The 16,290-nt window shown below is 41.9% G+C and overlaps 2 protein-coding genes across 7 annotated transcripts; both read left to right on the top strand.

Annotated features, from left to right (window-relative positions):
* The first annotated feature begins 2,100 nt into the window (after window positions 1–2,100).
* Window positions 2,101–12,117, top strand: rassf1 (Ras association domain family member 1). Of its 3 annotated transcripts, none has more exons than XM_055910591.1 (7): window positions 2,101–2,603; window positions 4,111–4,706; window positions 6,567–6,700; window positions 9,560–9,664; window positions 9,942–10,230; window positions 10,756–10,871; window positions 11,058–12,117. In XM_055910591.1, the coding sequence occupies exons 2-7, from the start codon at window positions 4,334–4,336 to the stop codon at window positions 11,205–11,207; spliced, it is 1,167 nt and encodes a 388-aa protein (XP_055766566.1). In that variant the 5' UTR covers window positions 2,101–2,603; window positions 4,111–4,333; the 3' UTR covers window positions 11,208–12,117. The 3 variants fall into 3 exon arrangements, with proteins under 3 accessions (XP_055766566.1, XP_055766574.1, XP_055766582.1); XM_055910599.1 differs by lacking the exon at window positions 2,101–2,603 and adding an exon at window positions 2,670–2,883; XM_055910607.1 differs by lacking the exons at window positions 2,101–2,603; window positions 4,111–4,706; window positions 6,567–6,700 and adding an exon at window positions 7,480–7,913.
* Window positions 12,118–12,280: 163 nt separating this feature from the next.
* On the top strand, window positions 12,281–15,657 carry LOC129842184 (tumor suppressor candidate 2-like). Of its 4 annotated transcripts, none has more exons than XM_055910643.1 (4): window positions 12,281–12,446; window positions 12,941–13,188; window positions 13,575–13,695; window positions 14,664–15,657. In XM_055910643.1, the coding sequence occupies exons 2-4, from the start codon at window positions 13,034–13,036 to the stop codon at window positions 14,727–14,729; spliced, it is 342 nt and encodes a 113-aa protein (XP_055766618.1). In that variant the 5' UTR covers window positions 12,281–12,446; window positions 12,941–13,033; the 3' UTR covers window positions 14,730–15,657. The 4 variants fall into 4 exon arrangements, with proteins under 4 accessions (XP_055766618.1, XP_055766599.1, XP_055766594.1 ...); XM_055910624.1 differs by having other exon boundaries at window positions 12,904–13,188; XM_055910619.1 differs by having other exon boundaries at window positions 12,281–12,618.
* The last annotated feature ends 633 nt before the right edge of the window (window positions 15,658–16,290 follow it).

The following is a 16,290-nucleotide window of genomic DNA, read 5'->3' as shown; positions in this document are numbered from 1 at the left end:
AACGCATCTCTCGGTATGTCCAGCCCATCCATTATCTCAGCCAATAATGGCTAGCGGGAAGGTTCCTGACTTTTTCAGTTGTTAAACCAACTAGGCTCATAATTAAAACATTTGATTTGTATTTACAGATGGTATACAAGTTTGTTATTAAGGCACATGAAAGTTCATATGTTCCAGAAGACATTTCTGTCAAAAAATGCATTTTGATTAAAAAAAATATTGTTTTACATTCAAATGCCTCTCCTGTGAAGTTGTAACACGCAACATACACATAGCTTGAGTAAAGGTAAAGATAACTTAATAGAAAATGACTCAAGGAAAGTGAAACTCACCCAGCAAAATACTACTTGAGTAAAAGTCTAAAGGTATTTGGTTTAAAATATACTTGAGTATCAAAAGTAAATGTAATTGCTAAAATATACTTAAGTATCAAAAGTAAAAGTATAAATAATTTCAAATTCCTTAGATTAGGCAAACCGATTTTCTTGTTTTTAAAGTGTACTTATAGCCAGGGGCACACTCCAACACTCACACATAATTTACAAATGAAGCATTTGTGTCAAGTGAGTGCGCCAAATCAGAGGCAGTAGGGATGACCAGGGATGTTCTCTTGATAAGTGCGTGAATTGGACCATTTTCCTGTCCTGCTAAGCATTCAAAATGTAATGAGTACTTTTGGGTGTCACGGAAAATGTATGGAGTAAAAAGTACATTCTTTTCTTTAGGAATGTAGTGGAGTAAAAATAAAAGTTGTCAAAAAATATAAATAGTAAAGAAAAGTACAGATACCCCAAAATGTTTACTTTAAGATATGTTTACTTAAGTACATTACACCACTGGGTCTTAAGACTATTTTATGATCAGAATGATTATCTATATTATCTGTGGAATTATTTAGTGGGTAGATAACATTAAAAAGTAATTGATGATTTTATCCTATTTTATTCGAACAGAAAAAACGAATTGCAGCCATTTAATAAAATGGCACCCCTGGTTTGATACTTGTATCATAAAACGGAACGATTTCGGGTATATTTGGTTCTTATCTGCTGGACTAAATTGTCTCTTCACTCACATGTGGTCGTAGTATGTTCTCCATCTCCATCTCTCTCTCTCGCTCTCTTTCTCTCTTTCTCTCTCTCTCTGTTTAATTATACAGTACTTGTCTCTTTGTTTCTATTTCAACTGTGTACAAATGGGCAGGAAGGATACAAAATGTTTGACATCATGATAAAGGTGTATTTTACTTCCTCTTGCCTTCTATTGTCCCTCTCAAGAATGAGAAAAAAAGTATGTTTATACAAAACAACTCATCAAATGTAGGAATAAACTATTTTATAATTTATGAAATGGTTTCGGTTCAGGACTTCCAACTGGGCCAGTGTTAATAATGCAACATATTTCTTGTCAAATTAGTTTTGCATTCAGTTCACTAATGTTGGATTACTGGTCAGAAAAGAGCCTGCTCAGATTGATGCTTTGAAATGAGTGGATTAATTTCGGACTCCAGCAGGCAGCAACCATAGCAAATCAGCCATTCAAAACCAATTAACATATTTTTCCAATGGGAAAGAAGGAGAGGATTCCTTCCATTCTTGTAACCAATGGCCCAGTGCCAAACTCTCTCTCTCACTCTCACTTCCCAGTGTTTGTTATCTACTGTGGGCCTCTCAGAGACCCTCCCTCCCTTCCCCTTGATGAAGACAGCGTTTCCTCTCTGAGCAAGGAAGAAGATAAAGGATAACATAAACTCACACTGGGTTCATCATAAAAAGGAGGGAGCATGATAGTTAAAGGCCTACCGTGCAGAGCAGTTATCCTATTCACCTGCTGTTCATTACTTGATTCATTAATCTTGTTCAATATTGTCTGCAAATGCTATACTAAAAACACATTACACTTTAATATTCATACAAAGTACACTAACATCTCTGCTTTCATCTTCACTGTGTGGTTTTGGAGAACAGAGCTCCATATTTCTAACCCGAGGCTTCTCTTCGGGTGATTTCCAAAACATTGAATATTTAATCAGTGAAACAGCCAATTTGACTAGGGCCAGGCTACATTTCGGGGGGTTAGGGTGACAAAATGTCTTGGAGTATCAGATCTTTGAAATATTGTAGAATGCAAAATTACATAGGAGGCCTAGTTAATATCACATCTTATAAAGTGGACTGTTAGATCTCACTTTCTCCCACACCTTGCGGATCGATTTCAGCAACTTCAGCAATGGACAGCTCCCCACTGGCATGCATTTACATTTTTTTTCATTTGAGCACTAACATAATTTCTAGGAATTTAGTCTATATAAATACCACATATAGAAACATTTTGCTTTGTTTGATGGAGAACAGCCTATCCGGGAAAACCTCATGGCATGAAGATTGAGGAACAACATGAAACACGACAGTTAAATACCGGATTAGGCAGCAGTAATCTGACTGCTACAGAGTGCATGCGCAAACATCGAAGAGAGTGACTGTCAGGCAGTTTTGAGGGGAGAAAAAAACGAATTGATGGACCTCAACCTTGGACCCCAGTCAAAATGTAGGCTACCCACGATTAATGTTTAACCAACAATGAGGAGGAGGACACGAAGAGAGGTGAGTTAGTTGGGTAGAAAATACATTTTTACAAATGTGCTGTTTGTGGTGCATCATGTTGGGTCGCGCGCGGTGTCAGTAAACCTGTGTCAGTAAACCCGGTCCCCCGGAGAGCTCAGCGGTCGGATTGAAACTGGTAGTTAACTGGTCGTTATTAACATGGTCATCGATAATAGTGCTGTTCTGGGATGTATAGGATAGTTTTAATAAAATTAAGTTCATAGAAACTGTAGGCTACCTAATAATCTTCGATGTGATGACCTCAATAACAACTCCGATGGTAAATTACAATTTAACATCAATACGCATAGGCTATGTTTTAGTCTAGTCATTATTATAAACGCTGCAAACATGGTCGAGTCTGTGTAACTAATTTGTAACCAATGTGGATAGTTGTTGCGCTGCGCTGCACGTAGTGGTGACCCAGTTGGCCAGGTGTAAATCCGTGCAGCTCTTGTTCTTATTTGTGTCACTGAATTAGTCTATAAGAGACACAAAAGGGGTGCATTGAAGGGGGAACGAAAAGTTTCAACAACAGCTTGGGTTGGGAGAAAACGTATTGAAATTAACTGCATACCTAATATTAAAAAGATAGGTACTTTGCCCTGGTCACAGCTAGGGCACCAGTGGATTTAGGGTGTCCTCTGTCAGGGCTCCTCTTTTATCTGAGATATATCTATTTCAATTTAGAGGGAAGGAATCCCTTTATTCTATATACAGAACCTATAGCCTAAATCAGTGGTTTCCAACTCCATTTTGCTCTGCCCGGAGTACCCCTACCTGAAGTACCCCCTCATGTGCATTTTACCAGTAGGGCTAAGGTCCCATGAGTGTTCGCAGCTATCCCATAGGGATAGGCCAAGTACCCCCAGGGGTCCTAGTACCCCTGGTTGGGAACCACTGGCCTAAATGAGCATGCTGCACATGCTTGGGATAGCAATGGATAGGCTATTGTAATTCACCCTCTCAATTGTATGCATTCCCTAGTAGAATAGTGCCTTTTTTGTCTGCAGTCTATAGTCAAGTATTGTTTTTCCCTCATGTCAATCCCTGCTGAGTGCCTCTTTCCCAACAGTCACAGGAACACAGGTGGCCTGCAATGTTGTCATATTTCTGTCATGTCAAAGGCTATGCTCTCCGCTGCGCTCTCATGCAGGATTAATCTAGTCATCTTGTCCCACATTTTATATAATCTTATTAATTCTAGCTTTGGCCAAGAAATATTAATCTCCTGTTTTTTTTCATTTATAGGATATATGTATATATGTGGTAGTCAGAGCCAGCTGTATTCTACCAACAACTTTTGTTGCCTATTGAATTGTTAAACAGAATTTAAATGTTTCTCTAGTTTTGGTGGATACAAATGAGGCCTGTGATGGCATGGTGAAGGGAATGATTGTAACAGCTGGTATAGACTGCAGTCAGAATAATGCTGAGATGTGATGAAGTCTAATTGTTATTATAGAACTCCGGTATGATTCCTTTTTTTGAATTCCCTCTGATTTAGAGAACCAGCTTGGTCTATGACAGAGCCTGAAGAGGACTCCATGGACACCTGTTCTGGCACATTACACATCACACCGGAGATGGACTAAACCCAGATAGCCACAGTCAACACTTTCTCTGCACCATAGACATCACCTCATCTGACATGGTCAAAGATCTAAATACAGATGCTGTGACGGCCAGTGGATGGATTAGTGCCAGCGAGACTGAGCCGGGTGTAGTCCATGCGAACCATGGGAAGTGAGCAGCCACAAGCCGTTGCCCGGCTGTTTGCCTGGGTAAATGGCATGTCCAAGTGTGAGCTGATTGAGCTGAAAGACCTCAGCCTGAATGATCGCATTGAGCTGGCACCAGACCCACCAGCCTCTCTTCCCCCAGCAGCGCCCCTGACTCCCAGGCAGGTGAGGGCTCCGGAGAGGCCCAGCCACGTGGTCCGGCTGGTGGGGGACAGTGTGAGTGTTGAGGGACCCTCGTGGTTCACAGGTCAGGTTGGAAAGGGACATGACTTCCAGCCCTGCAGCTACACTCAGATCAGCTGGTGCGATTTGTGTGGTGAATTCATCTGGGGCCTTTACAAACAGAGCCTGAGCTGTGCTAGTGAGTACCAATCGTGTGTGTGTGTGTGTGTGTGTGTTTGAATGTGTGCGCGTGTATGATCACTGTCTGTGTTTTCAAGGTTTGGGAGTAACTGATTACATGTAATCCGTTACATGTAATCTGATTACCAGCAAAAATATTGTAATCAGATTACAGATATTTTTGAAAAACTAGATGACTCCTTAGATGACTTTTAAATACACAAAGGATGTTTGTGAAAAATATGTCATGACACGTTTCTGTTTTCTCAATGACATTCAATCAGCATTTTAAAAAGTTGCAAGATTAAACTTGTTCGACCTGAGCAAGTCTGACCACAAGTCAGATACTTTTTGTCTTCTTCTAATGCCTCTTAAGGGGAAAGTAATCCCAAAAAGTAAGAGAAAGTAATCAGATTACGTTTTGGTAATCCAAAAGTTACTTTAATTATGTTTTTTTTGTGGGGGGGCTGGTGTGTCTTTTTTTGCGTAAGGGCCACGTGAGCATGGGAAAAAGTTTATTCCCAAAGAGTCGTTGGACTGCATGCATTTCTGAATCTACAGCAACATTCAAATGTATATGTGTTACATATGTGTAGGTACTATGGGGCTGAGTACAGTAAACTGTATAGTCAAAGCCACTCATTCGCTTCCCAGTGCTATTAATGGGCTCCGGGCTGAAGTTTCCCTTCGTAGAGATCTAGAATCATCTTTCGGACCCCGAATTCAAAATTGACCTCAGATCAGTGTCAAGGGGTAACTTCGCCCTACAAAGTGTTGGGTAGCTACTCTGAAAATATAGTTTTTATTTTACTTAACCTTTATTTAACTAGTTAAGTCAGTTAAGAACAAATTCTTATTTACAATGACGGCCTACCCCTAACCGGGACGACGCTGGGCCATGGGATTACCAATCACAGCCGGTTGTGATACAGCCTGGAATTGGGTCTGTAGTGACGCCTCTAGCACTGAGATGCAGTGCCTTAGACTGCTGTGCCACTCGGTAGCCCCCCAAAGGAGAGTTTTACAAGCTACCAATTACTTCACACTGGAAGAAGTGAAGATACACTAAATCTACCCTTTAGAAAAATAGAGTTTACTTAACTAAAGTTACTTTGAAAAAGTAGTTTACCACATCCAAACTACTTCATCAAAAATTATCACATGTAAATCTGAAATGTCATAGACTACAAATTACAAGAACCCTTCACTTTGGGGTCATATGTTAACAGAATGTGTCATTTACCCTGTTAAACACAACAGTTATGTTTTAAGTGAGAATCAGGCACGTCTGATGCCAAAAAAGAAAGGAAATTATTGCCTACTTCAACAATATTTTATTTTAGTTAAAAAAAGTTGTTTGCAGTTCCAGTAGGTAGCTACACCGCTACATGGCAAAAAAAGTAGTTAACTACTGAAAACACTACCTAGATTTAATTTTAGTTCAACTACTACCAAACGACTGCAAAATGTAGTTAAATTACTAGTTGAACTTCATGTAGTTTACTACCCTTGAACACTGACCCTAGAACACCGACCCGTGGTGAAGAGACTCCTCATTCACGGTTGATGTGGTGGGCAGACTCAACAGCAGGGGGCAGTGACGACCTATATTTACTGTGTTGCTGCTGACCCCAATGCCACACCATCATGAGAAGGCTGCGAGGGTGAATTCAGTTAACTTAACCCCTTAGTGTCCATCCACAAGATGAATGATGATTGGCAGAATAAACCAATTTGAGGCAAAATGCTTGATCAAAAATGTGTGAATGATAATGGTTGAAGCAATCGACCATCCTCTAGTCCTCACGTGAGCCATCTCCCTCTCTCTCTCTTTCTCTCTCCCTCTCTCTGTCTTCTCTGTCTCTGTCTCTCCCCAAAGACTGCAGTTACACCTGTCACTTCCAGTGTCGACCCTTTATCCAGTTGGATTGCAGCACCGATAGTAGACTCCTCACTACCGACCAAACAGATGTTTCTGAAGACCCCGTAGAGACAGACACTGACGTGGATGTGGTGAGTAAGAGATACAAGGTGTTGCAGTGTGTCTCTATTGTTTGTCAGTTTCCTTTCCATTGTAAATGTTATTTCAACAAAGGAGAGGGAATTCATGGAGAACATAATATATAATATATAGTGTGCGCTTAGTAGAAGGGGTAAAAGGGGCTACAATATGTAGTGTTTGTGTATTGTAGAGATAAACCAAGGTCCAAGGTCTGTACTAATCCAACAGAACATAGTCCTGTGATTTGTCTCTGTGTGTGTGGGGGGAGGGGGGGTTGTCTAGGCCTACTGCTTTTTAGTGCCATGTGCTCACGGAGAAAGAGATTTTATTGCCTTCCTCCTGAGACTGCCTGCCAGGACAGCCAGAGACTCATCAAGCAATTTAGGAGAGGGGTGGAGAGGAGGATGTTGCTTGGCAACATCACAATTAAACAGCTGTTCAGCTTTTGAACCAGAGAAAAAACCTATCCTTACATGCATAAAGCATCAAATAATAAAGTCAACACATTTTAATATATTATTCAACACGTCTGTTCTGCTACATATTTTTCTAGGCCGATGTGTAGGCTAGTCTCTTCTTGACAGCACAGGAGCCAGAACAGTCCAATGTGTTTGTTGTAGTTTGACTATTGTTGTTTTTGTGGTGTGGTCTGGACAATGGCCACATGACCAATTGCTTTCACAGCTGGACTTTCCACTTGCTACATTTTTCACGAGAAACAAGGAGGTGCTTGCGCGTATGATGGCAGTAGGGGGAGGGGCTAGACGCTTATTCAGTCTGTTAATTTCACGGTCTGGAAGGGGCAATGGGTGGGACTCAAGAACCACATAGTACTCCCCATCAATTCTAAATCATGTGAAGAACTGATATAACGGAACGAGTAGAGTAGTAGTGGGAATGGTAGAATATTAAAACGTGTAGTGATGAGCTTTTGGTTAAATTTTCCAGTTCAAAGTTTTTCTCGGGTGGATATAATTAATTAATTAATTAGCTAGGCTATGATTGTGACCACTGATGAAAATTGGCGAGGGATCCACAAATATGTTAATATTGTAATATAGAGATATGGCGTTAAAAGAGGCAATGGAAAAGAACCTATCATTTGAGATGACTTGGGGCAGCACGACCAGCAGCGGATACTGTAGCCAGGATGACTCGGACTCGGAGCTGGAGCAGTTTTTCACAGCGCGCACATCCTTCTTTATCAAAGTCAAAAGGAAAAAGGTGAGGCGTCCGCGGCAATTAAAAAAACTCAAGAGAAGTCTGGTCTATCAAGTTGATAACGTACTATCCCCCAAATCATATTTGCCTTTATTTTCTAATGACTATGTAGCCTAAAAGTTTGTGCAATGTCTTTGTTGATAGTCTTCATAGTCTGTTATCAAAATAATGTAGTTTTTTCAGTTCTAAGTGTAGCTGGCCTAATAGGATTTTCTACATGTACATTGCTAGACTCATTTGTGTAATACAGTGACTTAAACATATGTTAATGAATCATAGGGAGAAAGGAGATGAGGCTTTTGTCCCATAGGTTTTGTCCTCTTCAAACATTTGAATAATGCATGAGTTTATCAAATCAAATTGTATTTGTCACACGCGCCGAATACAACAGGTGTAGACTATACCGTTAAATGCTTACTTATGAGCCCTTTCCCCAAAATGCTGTTAAAAAGTTAATAATAATAATAAGAAGAAGAAAATAATAAGAAAAAAAGGAAATAGTAATAAAATAAAATAACAATAACGAGGCTATATACAAGGACTACCGGTACTGAGTCGTGCAGAGGTATGAGGTAGTTGAGGTAATTTAGGCAATATGTACATGTAACATATTCATATTCATTCCGCGCTGAGTAATAGGCTACCACTTAAATAAATTAGCTACAATAGTTTCAAACTGTACAGTTTTCAGCTCATTTGAATATTGTCATGTCATTGCCACTAGCCTACAACAGTCTCAAATTTGCCCTATGGCTATCTACTAGGCTATTACATATGTTGTCAAACTATTGCCATTTGATGCAAGAAAGTAACACACACACAGAAACTCTGTTACTCTACAGAGTTTTCTCAGGTAATATGCAGGTATGTGCAAATGGGGTGCTTACAAAGCTTTACACTGTCCCATTTGTAAATGGCTGTTTTTCCAGATGGGAATTATTCCGTTTTCGCATGACACACTGGAAAATTGGTACAAAGAGATATTGTGATACTGTGTGGAAATTCTTAATATGGTGGTTGGAACTGGCAGATATATGCCACCAAAGCCTATATTTAACCTTTGTGTGTGTGTGTGTGTGTGTGTGTGTGTGTGTGTGTGTGTGTGTGTGTGTGTGTGTGTGTGTGTGTGTGTGTGTGTGTGTGGTGTGTGTGTGTGTGTGTGTGTTTGTGTGTGTGTGTCCTCACTGACTTCCTCTCCTCTGTTCTTGTGGAAGGCGGAGTTTCCTGATGTTCTTGCTAGTTGTGCTTGGTAGGGAGAGAGCAAGGCTGGACACAGATTCCTGCTTGATGTATCTGGCTTTAAACCCAAGGGAGTGAACTTGCTGATTACTGTACAGAAAGAGAGGTTGTGTTATGTGAAAACGTTATGCCAGAGGACATAGGCTGTTGTACTATTGTAATACAGTACCATGCACTAGCTACTGTACGCAGAACGGACATAGTCCACGTTGATTTACCACATGGCTAAACCAATAGCTTGTTTCATTAAAAACTATTTGGGAGATGATAAAGCCTGTTTGTGATAAAGCTGTAGAGTAGTCTCTCTGCTGACATCTTGTGGTTGGATAGTCAGTGAGCTTTGGATTTTGATTCTAGACTCTAGGTCATGGAAGATTGGTTTTGATATTCATCTTCCTCCTCTATTTAAGATTGAACCTATTGACTGGGGGAAACAAGTGCTGTCTGTCGGTGACATCCAGCAGAAGGTGAAGGAATATAATGCTCAGATCAACAGCAATCTCTACATGGTGCTGGTAAGGGATTGTAATTGCACACACACTCACACACACACACACACACACACACACACACATGTACACAACAACAGATGTGCACACACACCTGTGTCGAATCCCCAGTTAACCTCATTCTGTAGATGAGTTGCTGTAAATAATGTCCTGTTTCCTGTGTACGTATGTGGTAATCTGCAAGTTAAAATTTGAGTTCCTGAGGCACGTTATGTTCACATTGTATTGACATGTCCATTGACAATCCGTCTAAGGACTCTGTGTTCCTGTATCCCTCTTTCAGAACCGAGACCGATCATACACTGGCTTCATCAGGGTCCTTTTTAAGCTGACTCGGCCCGTGTCACTCCCACCCGCTCGGAAGGCGTCTTCACCACAGGAAGAGGGACAACAGGAGGGGGAGATTAAGCACCGGACATCTTTCTACCTCCCCAAAGACACGGCCAAACACCTGCACATAAGCTCCCAGACGCGGGCACGTGAGGTCATAGAGGCCCTGCTCAATAAGTTCACCGTGGTGGACAACCCTGCCAAGTTTGCTCTGTTTGAGCGCAGCGAACGTGAAAGCCAGAGTGAGTGTCTGTAAGCAATGTATCCTAAATGCACTGTCATGAACATGCTCAAATCATTCCACTCAATATGATACCAAACACAATGTAATAAAGTGTCAATGTCACTCTCTCCCCTGCCATCTCTCTCTCTCCCCTCCCATCTCTCTTTCTCTCTCTCCCCTCCCATCTCTCTTTCCCCTCCCCTCCCATCTCTCTCCTCCTTTCTCTTTCTCTCTCTCCCCTCCCATCTCTCCCCTCCCATCTTTCTCCCCTCCTATCTCTCTCTCCCCACCCATCTCTCTCTCTCCCCTGACATCTCTCTCTCTCCCCTGACATCTCTCTCCCATCTCTCTCTCTCCCCTCCCATCTCTCTCTCCCCTCCCCTCCCATCTCTCTCCTCCTTTCTCTCTCTCTTTCTCCCCTCCCCTCCCATCTCTCTCCTCCTTTCTCTCTCTCTCCCCTCCCATCTCTCTCTCCCCTCTCCTCCCATCTCTCTCCTCCCATCTCTCTCTCGCTCTCATTTGTCTCTTTCTTTTACTTTTTTAGTATACCTTCGTAAGCTGTCTGATGACGAGAGGCCGCTCCACCTGCGTCTGTGTGCCGGACCCAATGAGAAAGTCCTCAGTCTGGTGTTGAAAGAGAATGAGACGGGGGAGGTCAATGTGAGTACACACCTCTAAAACACGCGCACACATGCATGTGCACACACACACACACACACACACACACACACACACACACACACATTAAGGCTCTTGTATGCTCAATACTGAAATCATGTGCATTGAAAAGTGTTGACAGTGATTATGTAACTTTACTCTTTGAGTTGCTCTCTCTCTCTCCCACAGTGGGATGCATTCAGCTTTCCTGAGCTGCGTAATTTCCTGCGGATCCTTCAGCGTGAAGAAGAGGAGCATGTCCGGCAGATAGTCAAACGCTACGCTCTGGCCAGGGATAGGATGAAGGAGGCCATGGCCAGCATCACCACCCCCGGCTGATGTGATGGCATGATGGGTGACATCATGGTAGAGAGGCATACACACTGTTGACCAGCGGCCACCAGGAGCATGGCACACAATGACACTCTTGAGTTCAAAGTTCAAATGTCTTTAGTGCTGTCCTTGCTGTAGCAGATAGAGCACAGCACAGCAACCCCTGCAGCTGTGAAGGTCAACTAGGGCCAATAGGGGGTTAGATAGGGGGCGACATCGGAAGTCAGAGATCAATCATGAACACATATTTGAGACAGACAGGGTAATAGCAGTGCAAGTTAGGAGAGAGAGTAGAGCTATTTAGTGCAAACCAGTAGGCTACTGCTACGTGTTGTGTGGCCTGGATTGGGCATTACTGTGAAGGACAGGAGGAAGTTATCTGAGGAATGAGGACAGACGATACTGTCATTGACTGGACACCTAGGAGATTTCCTGGTCTGGACACTGCTTAACTGGAGAACTGGAGTTTTTCACTGGGAACATTGTATGTTGCTGCTCAGTTGTTGTGGGGAGGATTGGGTAAATAAAGACGTAACTGTATTGAGCTGTTGTTACTCTCATATTTCCCCTTTGTAATTAATAACAGGATCCTTGAATGTGTCTGACATGTCAATCTGTTGCAGATCAGGGTTGTGTTCAGTAAAGCATACTGCAGCAAAATGTTTTGCAATTGAAAACAAAATTCTGTGTTCTTACTGGGACAGTTTAGGTCTCTCCCCGTTTCAAAAACTTTTTCTTCCTACTGAACATGGCCCAGCTTTCTGGGAAGCCATCTGCCCTAATTACTCAGAGAAATCCTGTTAACTTTTAATTAGCTTTTAATGCATGTTTGATTATGGGAATGAAATATCTAGGGAACAGAATCTATGTTGTAATGTGTTCATACATCCACCTCTAATAAAAATATAACACATGATCTACATGTCATTGAATCTTTATTTTGTTATCAGTGTTGTTGTCATGTTTTACATTGTCCACTTTAGAGTAGGCTATTATTTTTCTTATTTGCTCTCTCTTTCCTCATCATAAAGAACTTTCTCGAACCTTCCATTCTGTATAAAAAAAACTGACGGGAAGTGACGTAAGTACATGCCCTCCATATGATGGAAGTGAGGGAGAGGGTAAAAACGGTGACTAGCATTTTCAGTTTGAGAGAGCTAACGTTAGCTACCTGTGCTTCGAAGACATTCGGCGTCTAAGGAAGTTATAAAATACGACTAATTGACATCAAGCTGAAATTACTCGGTATGTCGACAGTGAATGTTCTTGCAAGCATGCAACCTAAATCAAAGGGAGACGTTTAACGTTAGCTAGCTGGTTAATGTTACCTTGACAGCAAGTATGGAGTTTGTAGCTAGCTAACGTTAGCTATCTGATATTCTAAAAGGCCTTCAGCTACCATATCACAGACACGATGGTATGTTCTGCCAATCAACTCAAGACTTCAACCTGTCTCAGATATGAAATGCTACTGCTGTAAACAGGTCGCTAACCGATAACGTTAGCTGACATTGCTAGCTAGCTAATTGGTTTTGAAAGCTAATAACTAACGTATGCATGTAGTTAGCAGATGATGCCAACATAAGATTCCATGTAATCTGGCTAATATGATTTTTAGTTCAAACAGCAGCTGCCAGAGAAACATGTCACCATTCATCAACGGCTGCTAACTTCCTTTATCTGTAATTCCTTTAAATTGTAGCTACCTACTGTCTTCTCCTTTATAAATAACATCCCAGTCTCAAGACCTGTCAACATCTACATCGAGCATCAACTCGCTACATCTCTCCTGGGTGCAGTCCGGCCAAGAAAATAATGTCCTACAGTTGAAGATGGGCGGGAGTGGCTCCAAAACCAAAGGTTATTGGCCTTTTGCAGGTTCAGGCAGTGGTGATGGTGATCCGACCAAAGAGGGAGTCGACGAACAGTCGCTAGCAAGGATGCGAAGTTTCCGAAATGGGACGCCCTTCGTGTTTACCAGATGGAGGTAAATATAGCATCACAAGTAGCTATGTCATCATAACATAAAGCACATGCTATAAGTCAGAAGACCAGTCACATCTCAGGATTGAGCAAGATTTGAATGTCCTATTTCAACTTTAAACTGAAGTCAATATTGTGCACTTACACAATAGTGTACCCTTTTTATAGGGTAGCTTTCTAGAAACTTCCCCCCACAATGTCAGTAACTCTAGGTCTGTGTCTCGGAGTGTACATAGATCAACACATGGCACATGTTTGACATTCCTTTCTAGCTCAGTGTGGCAGTGAGCGACTGGAGGTTTAAACCATGCAACATCTGTACTGGGTAGACATTTGTCATGCTCTTATTTCTCTGGACCCCACCCAGCAGTAACCTTTATCTGCCTTCAGCTCCCTGTACTTTGACGAGGATGGAGACCTGGCCCACGAGTTCTACGAGGAGACAGTTGTGATGAAGAATGGCCGTAGGAGGGCCAAACTGAAGAAGATCCAGAAAAATCTCATACCTCAGGTAACAGGCCCTTCTCTCAAACTGTCAGAATACAAAATTCAGGGGTGTATTCACTAGGAAACGAACAGGATGAAATGGGGGGTCCTACCTGAATTTGTCCAATAGAAACTGCTTGCTATCGTGTGCACTCATGAATACACCCCCGGTATTACATTTTTTTCCCTCTTCTGATTAACACCTTAGAGTGGATGTCCGCGTCCCTGCGGAAATGTAATTAGCATAAATAAAAATCCCCACATCTGTCAATTTAAGCTATAGATATTTGATTTGTTGCATTAGATGAGCCTCAATCTACACGTCACACTTCCGCATCAGCCGTGAAAGGTGACAGCGCTAGAGCAGTGTTTGTCAGACCATGAGACATCCTGAAAATCAGTTCTCACAATCATCTGTAGCGTCTGAACGGTTTGGCCTACACACTAATATGACCTCTGTGGAAAGGTGAGACTCTAGGACGCCCAAAGGCTTGTCTGAAGGTCCCCTGGTACCAGTAATAAAAAAAAAATGTTTTTAATGAGTTAGTTCCAAAAACAAGGGGTTAAATACATGTACTATAAAAAAAAAAAAAACTTCCTTTAGATATTTGTTCCATCTAGTGAATGTTATTCAATGCGTTTGTGCTAATAGCAGTAAGGCAAACCATTTTTGTTTTATATTTTTTTGATACTTCAAGGGGTCTTAAAATTCAAAATCAAAAAGCTATATGATCCTTGGTATGATCTTCTTAAAACAATTACATATAGCTTAGTAGAACCCCCTCTCCCAGCTCAGACTGTTAAGGGTTAAACATGAATTCCATTATTTTCTGATGTCGTCCTCTAGTCATCTAGTATGCATGATTTTAAATTGTCCCGTCCCCAAACCAGTATATTCAATATGGCAATATCCTGATCACATCTCTGAATGTTACCGGCTAGGTAAATAATGGATGATCATGTGCTTAGTTTTCTGTCTCCTTTCCCTTCTAGGGAACCATAAAGCTGGATCACCCCTGCATCCATGTGGATTTTCCGGTCGTTCTCTGTGAGGTTTGAGGAAGCCTGGTTCCATGTTTTGAGACCAGACTGACTAGCCACTGTCAACTCGGTCCCTTTGTTTCCCCCTCCACCTATACTTTACCCTGAAGCCCTACCCTCCTCTAATCTGCCATGGTCTCCCCATGATGATGTTTGGCCGGGGCGCCCTGACCTGTGAGGACAAACGTGCTGTTGCTCAACACGTGTTGAGACTGCATGACATGCGGCTCTGTAAAGTGTGGCCCGTGTGCAGTCGCGCAACACACAGTAGTGAGTGGTCACTCACGGAGTCCCATCAGTGATCTGTAAAAGATGTCAGAAGATGGATGATGATGATGAAGACATCATTCTGCTCGTGCTACCCTCAACCTATTCAATATATACAATGCAGGTCCTGTGTGTTAGTGGATATGAAATGTGACAATGTGTCTCCTTGTCTGCCTGTCTCGCATTAGTGTGCTCTGGTAGGATGATCCACTGTACTTTGTAAGGAGAATGTAAGAGGCCAATTGACCCATGGGCTGTTAAGTAGAGTAGTGTCTCTCAGAATAGGCCGGAGGTCCTATATCTTTAAACCCCGGCCTAGAGTGAATTTACCATCTGTACAGAGCAGCGAGGGGAACAGATATTAAGGTGTGAGATTTTCCGTTACCTGTTCAGTCTTCAGAGCATCCAAAGTAGAGTTGCAAAATTCCAGCAACTTTCAATACATTTCCTGGTTTTCCAGAAATCCCTGTTGGAAGATTCCCAGAATGGGCAGGAAATCCATTATCCCCCAACCAGGACTTCTTGAAAACCAGGGAATTTATTGAAAGTTCCTGGAATTTTGAAACTATTTTGGATGGGGTAATGATGGGGCTTAACCCATTAGGGCAAAATTCTGAGGTCAGCGGTATAGGAACATTTTAATGGACATTTTACGTCCAGTCCCTGGGGTGGGGGGGGGGGGGGGCGGCGGCAAGTGGGGTGTCGCACTTTTTCCCCATCGTTAGTAAACACTGCTGATTTAAACGTTCTAAACTGAAGATCATAATTAGTTGATTATTGGAGTCTGGTGTGTTAGCTGGGGCAAAGGTGTGACGTGTTTGATTGACTGGCTGTGGTGGTCAATCCTAATCATGAAGCGTCTCAGAGTAGGTGCTGATATAGGATCAGTGTTAACCCTTTGAGATTATAGTCAATCCTACTCCGAGCCGCATTTTAAATATGGGTCCAACCATTGATTTGAGTCTCCCTGGGAAAGTCCTGTTCCTTCGCTGCTTTGGGCGATACATTTAATTGTTAATTTATTATAACTGTTATACAATGGCTTTGTTTAAAAAAAAAAAAAAAAAAAACACAACTCAAAATGTATCTAATTGTGTGTCTGTCCCTTTTTTATTTCTTCCATGCACCATTACGCAAAGACTGCGTTTACACAGGCAGCCCAATTCTGATCTCTTTTTTTTTTTTTTACTGTTCAAATCAGCTCTTTTGCCAATAATTGGGCAAAAGATCAGAATTGGGCTGCCAGTGTAAACACAGCCAAACCCATGTTTCCCTAATTTCAACCGTGAAACTTCTGTGTCCTCTGCCCCTG

Source organism: Salvelinus fontinalis, chromosome 3, assembly GCF_029448725.1.
Source record: "Salvelinus fontinalis isolate EN_2023a chromosome 3, ASM2944872v1, whole genome shotgun sequence".
In the NCBI taxonomy this organism is placed as follows: domain Eukaryota; kingdom Metazoa; phylum Chordata; class Actinopteri; order Salmoniformes; family Salmonidae; genus Salvelinus; species Salvelinus fontinalis.
The sequence above is the reverse complement of the archived record's forward strand: the minus strand, read 5'-3'. Positions and strand labels throughout refer to the sequence as shown.

Excerpts from the sequence above, each read along its gene's own strand:
- rassf1 (XM_055910591.1), top strand. The coding sequence starts at position 4,334 with ATGCGAACCATGGGAAGTGAGCAGCCACAAGCCGTTGCCCGGCTGTTT. Across the intron at positions 9,665-9,941 it reads GCAATCTCTACATGGTGCTG|AACCGAGACCGATCATACAC; the intron begins GTAAGGGATTGT and ends TCCCTCTTTCAG. Across the intron at positions 10,872-11,057 it reads ATGAGACGGGGGAGGTCAAT|TGGGATGCATTCAGCTTTCC; the intron begins GTGAGTACACAC and ends TCTCTCCCACAG.
- LOC129842184 (XM_055910619.1), top strand. Across the intron at positions 13,189-13,574 it reads TTCGTGTTTACCAGATGGAG|CTCCCTGTACTTTGACGAGG; the intron begins GTAAATATAGCA and ends ATCTGCCTTCAG. Across the intron at positions 13,696-14,663 it reads AGAAAAATCTCATACCTCAG|GGAACCATAAAGCTGGATCA; the intron begins GTAACAGGCCCT and ends TTTCCCTTCTAG.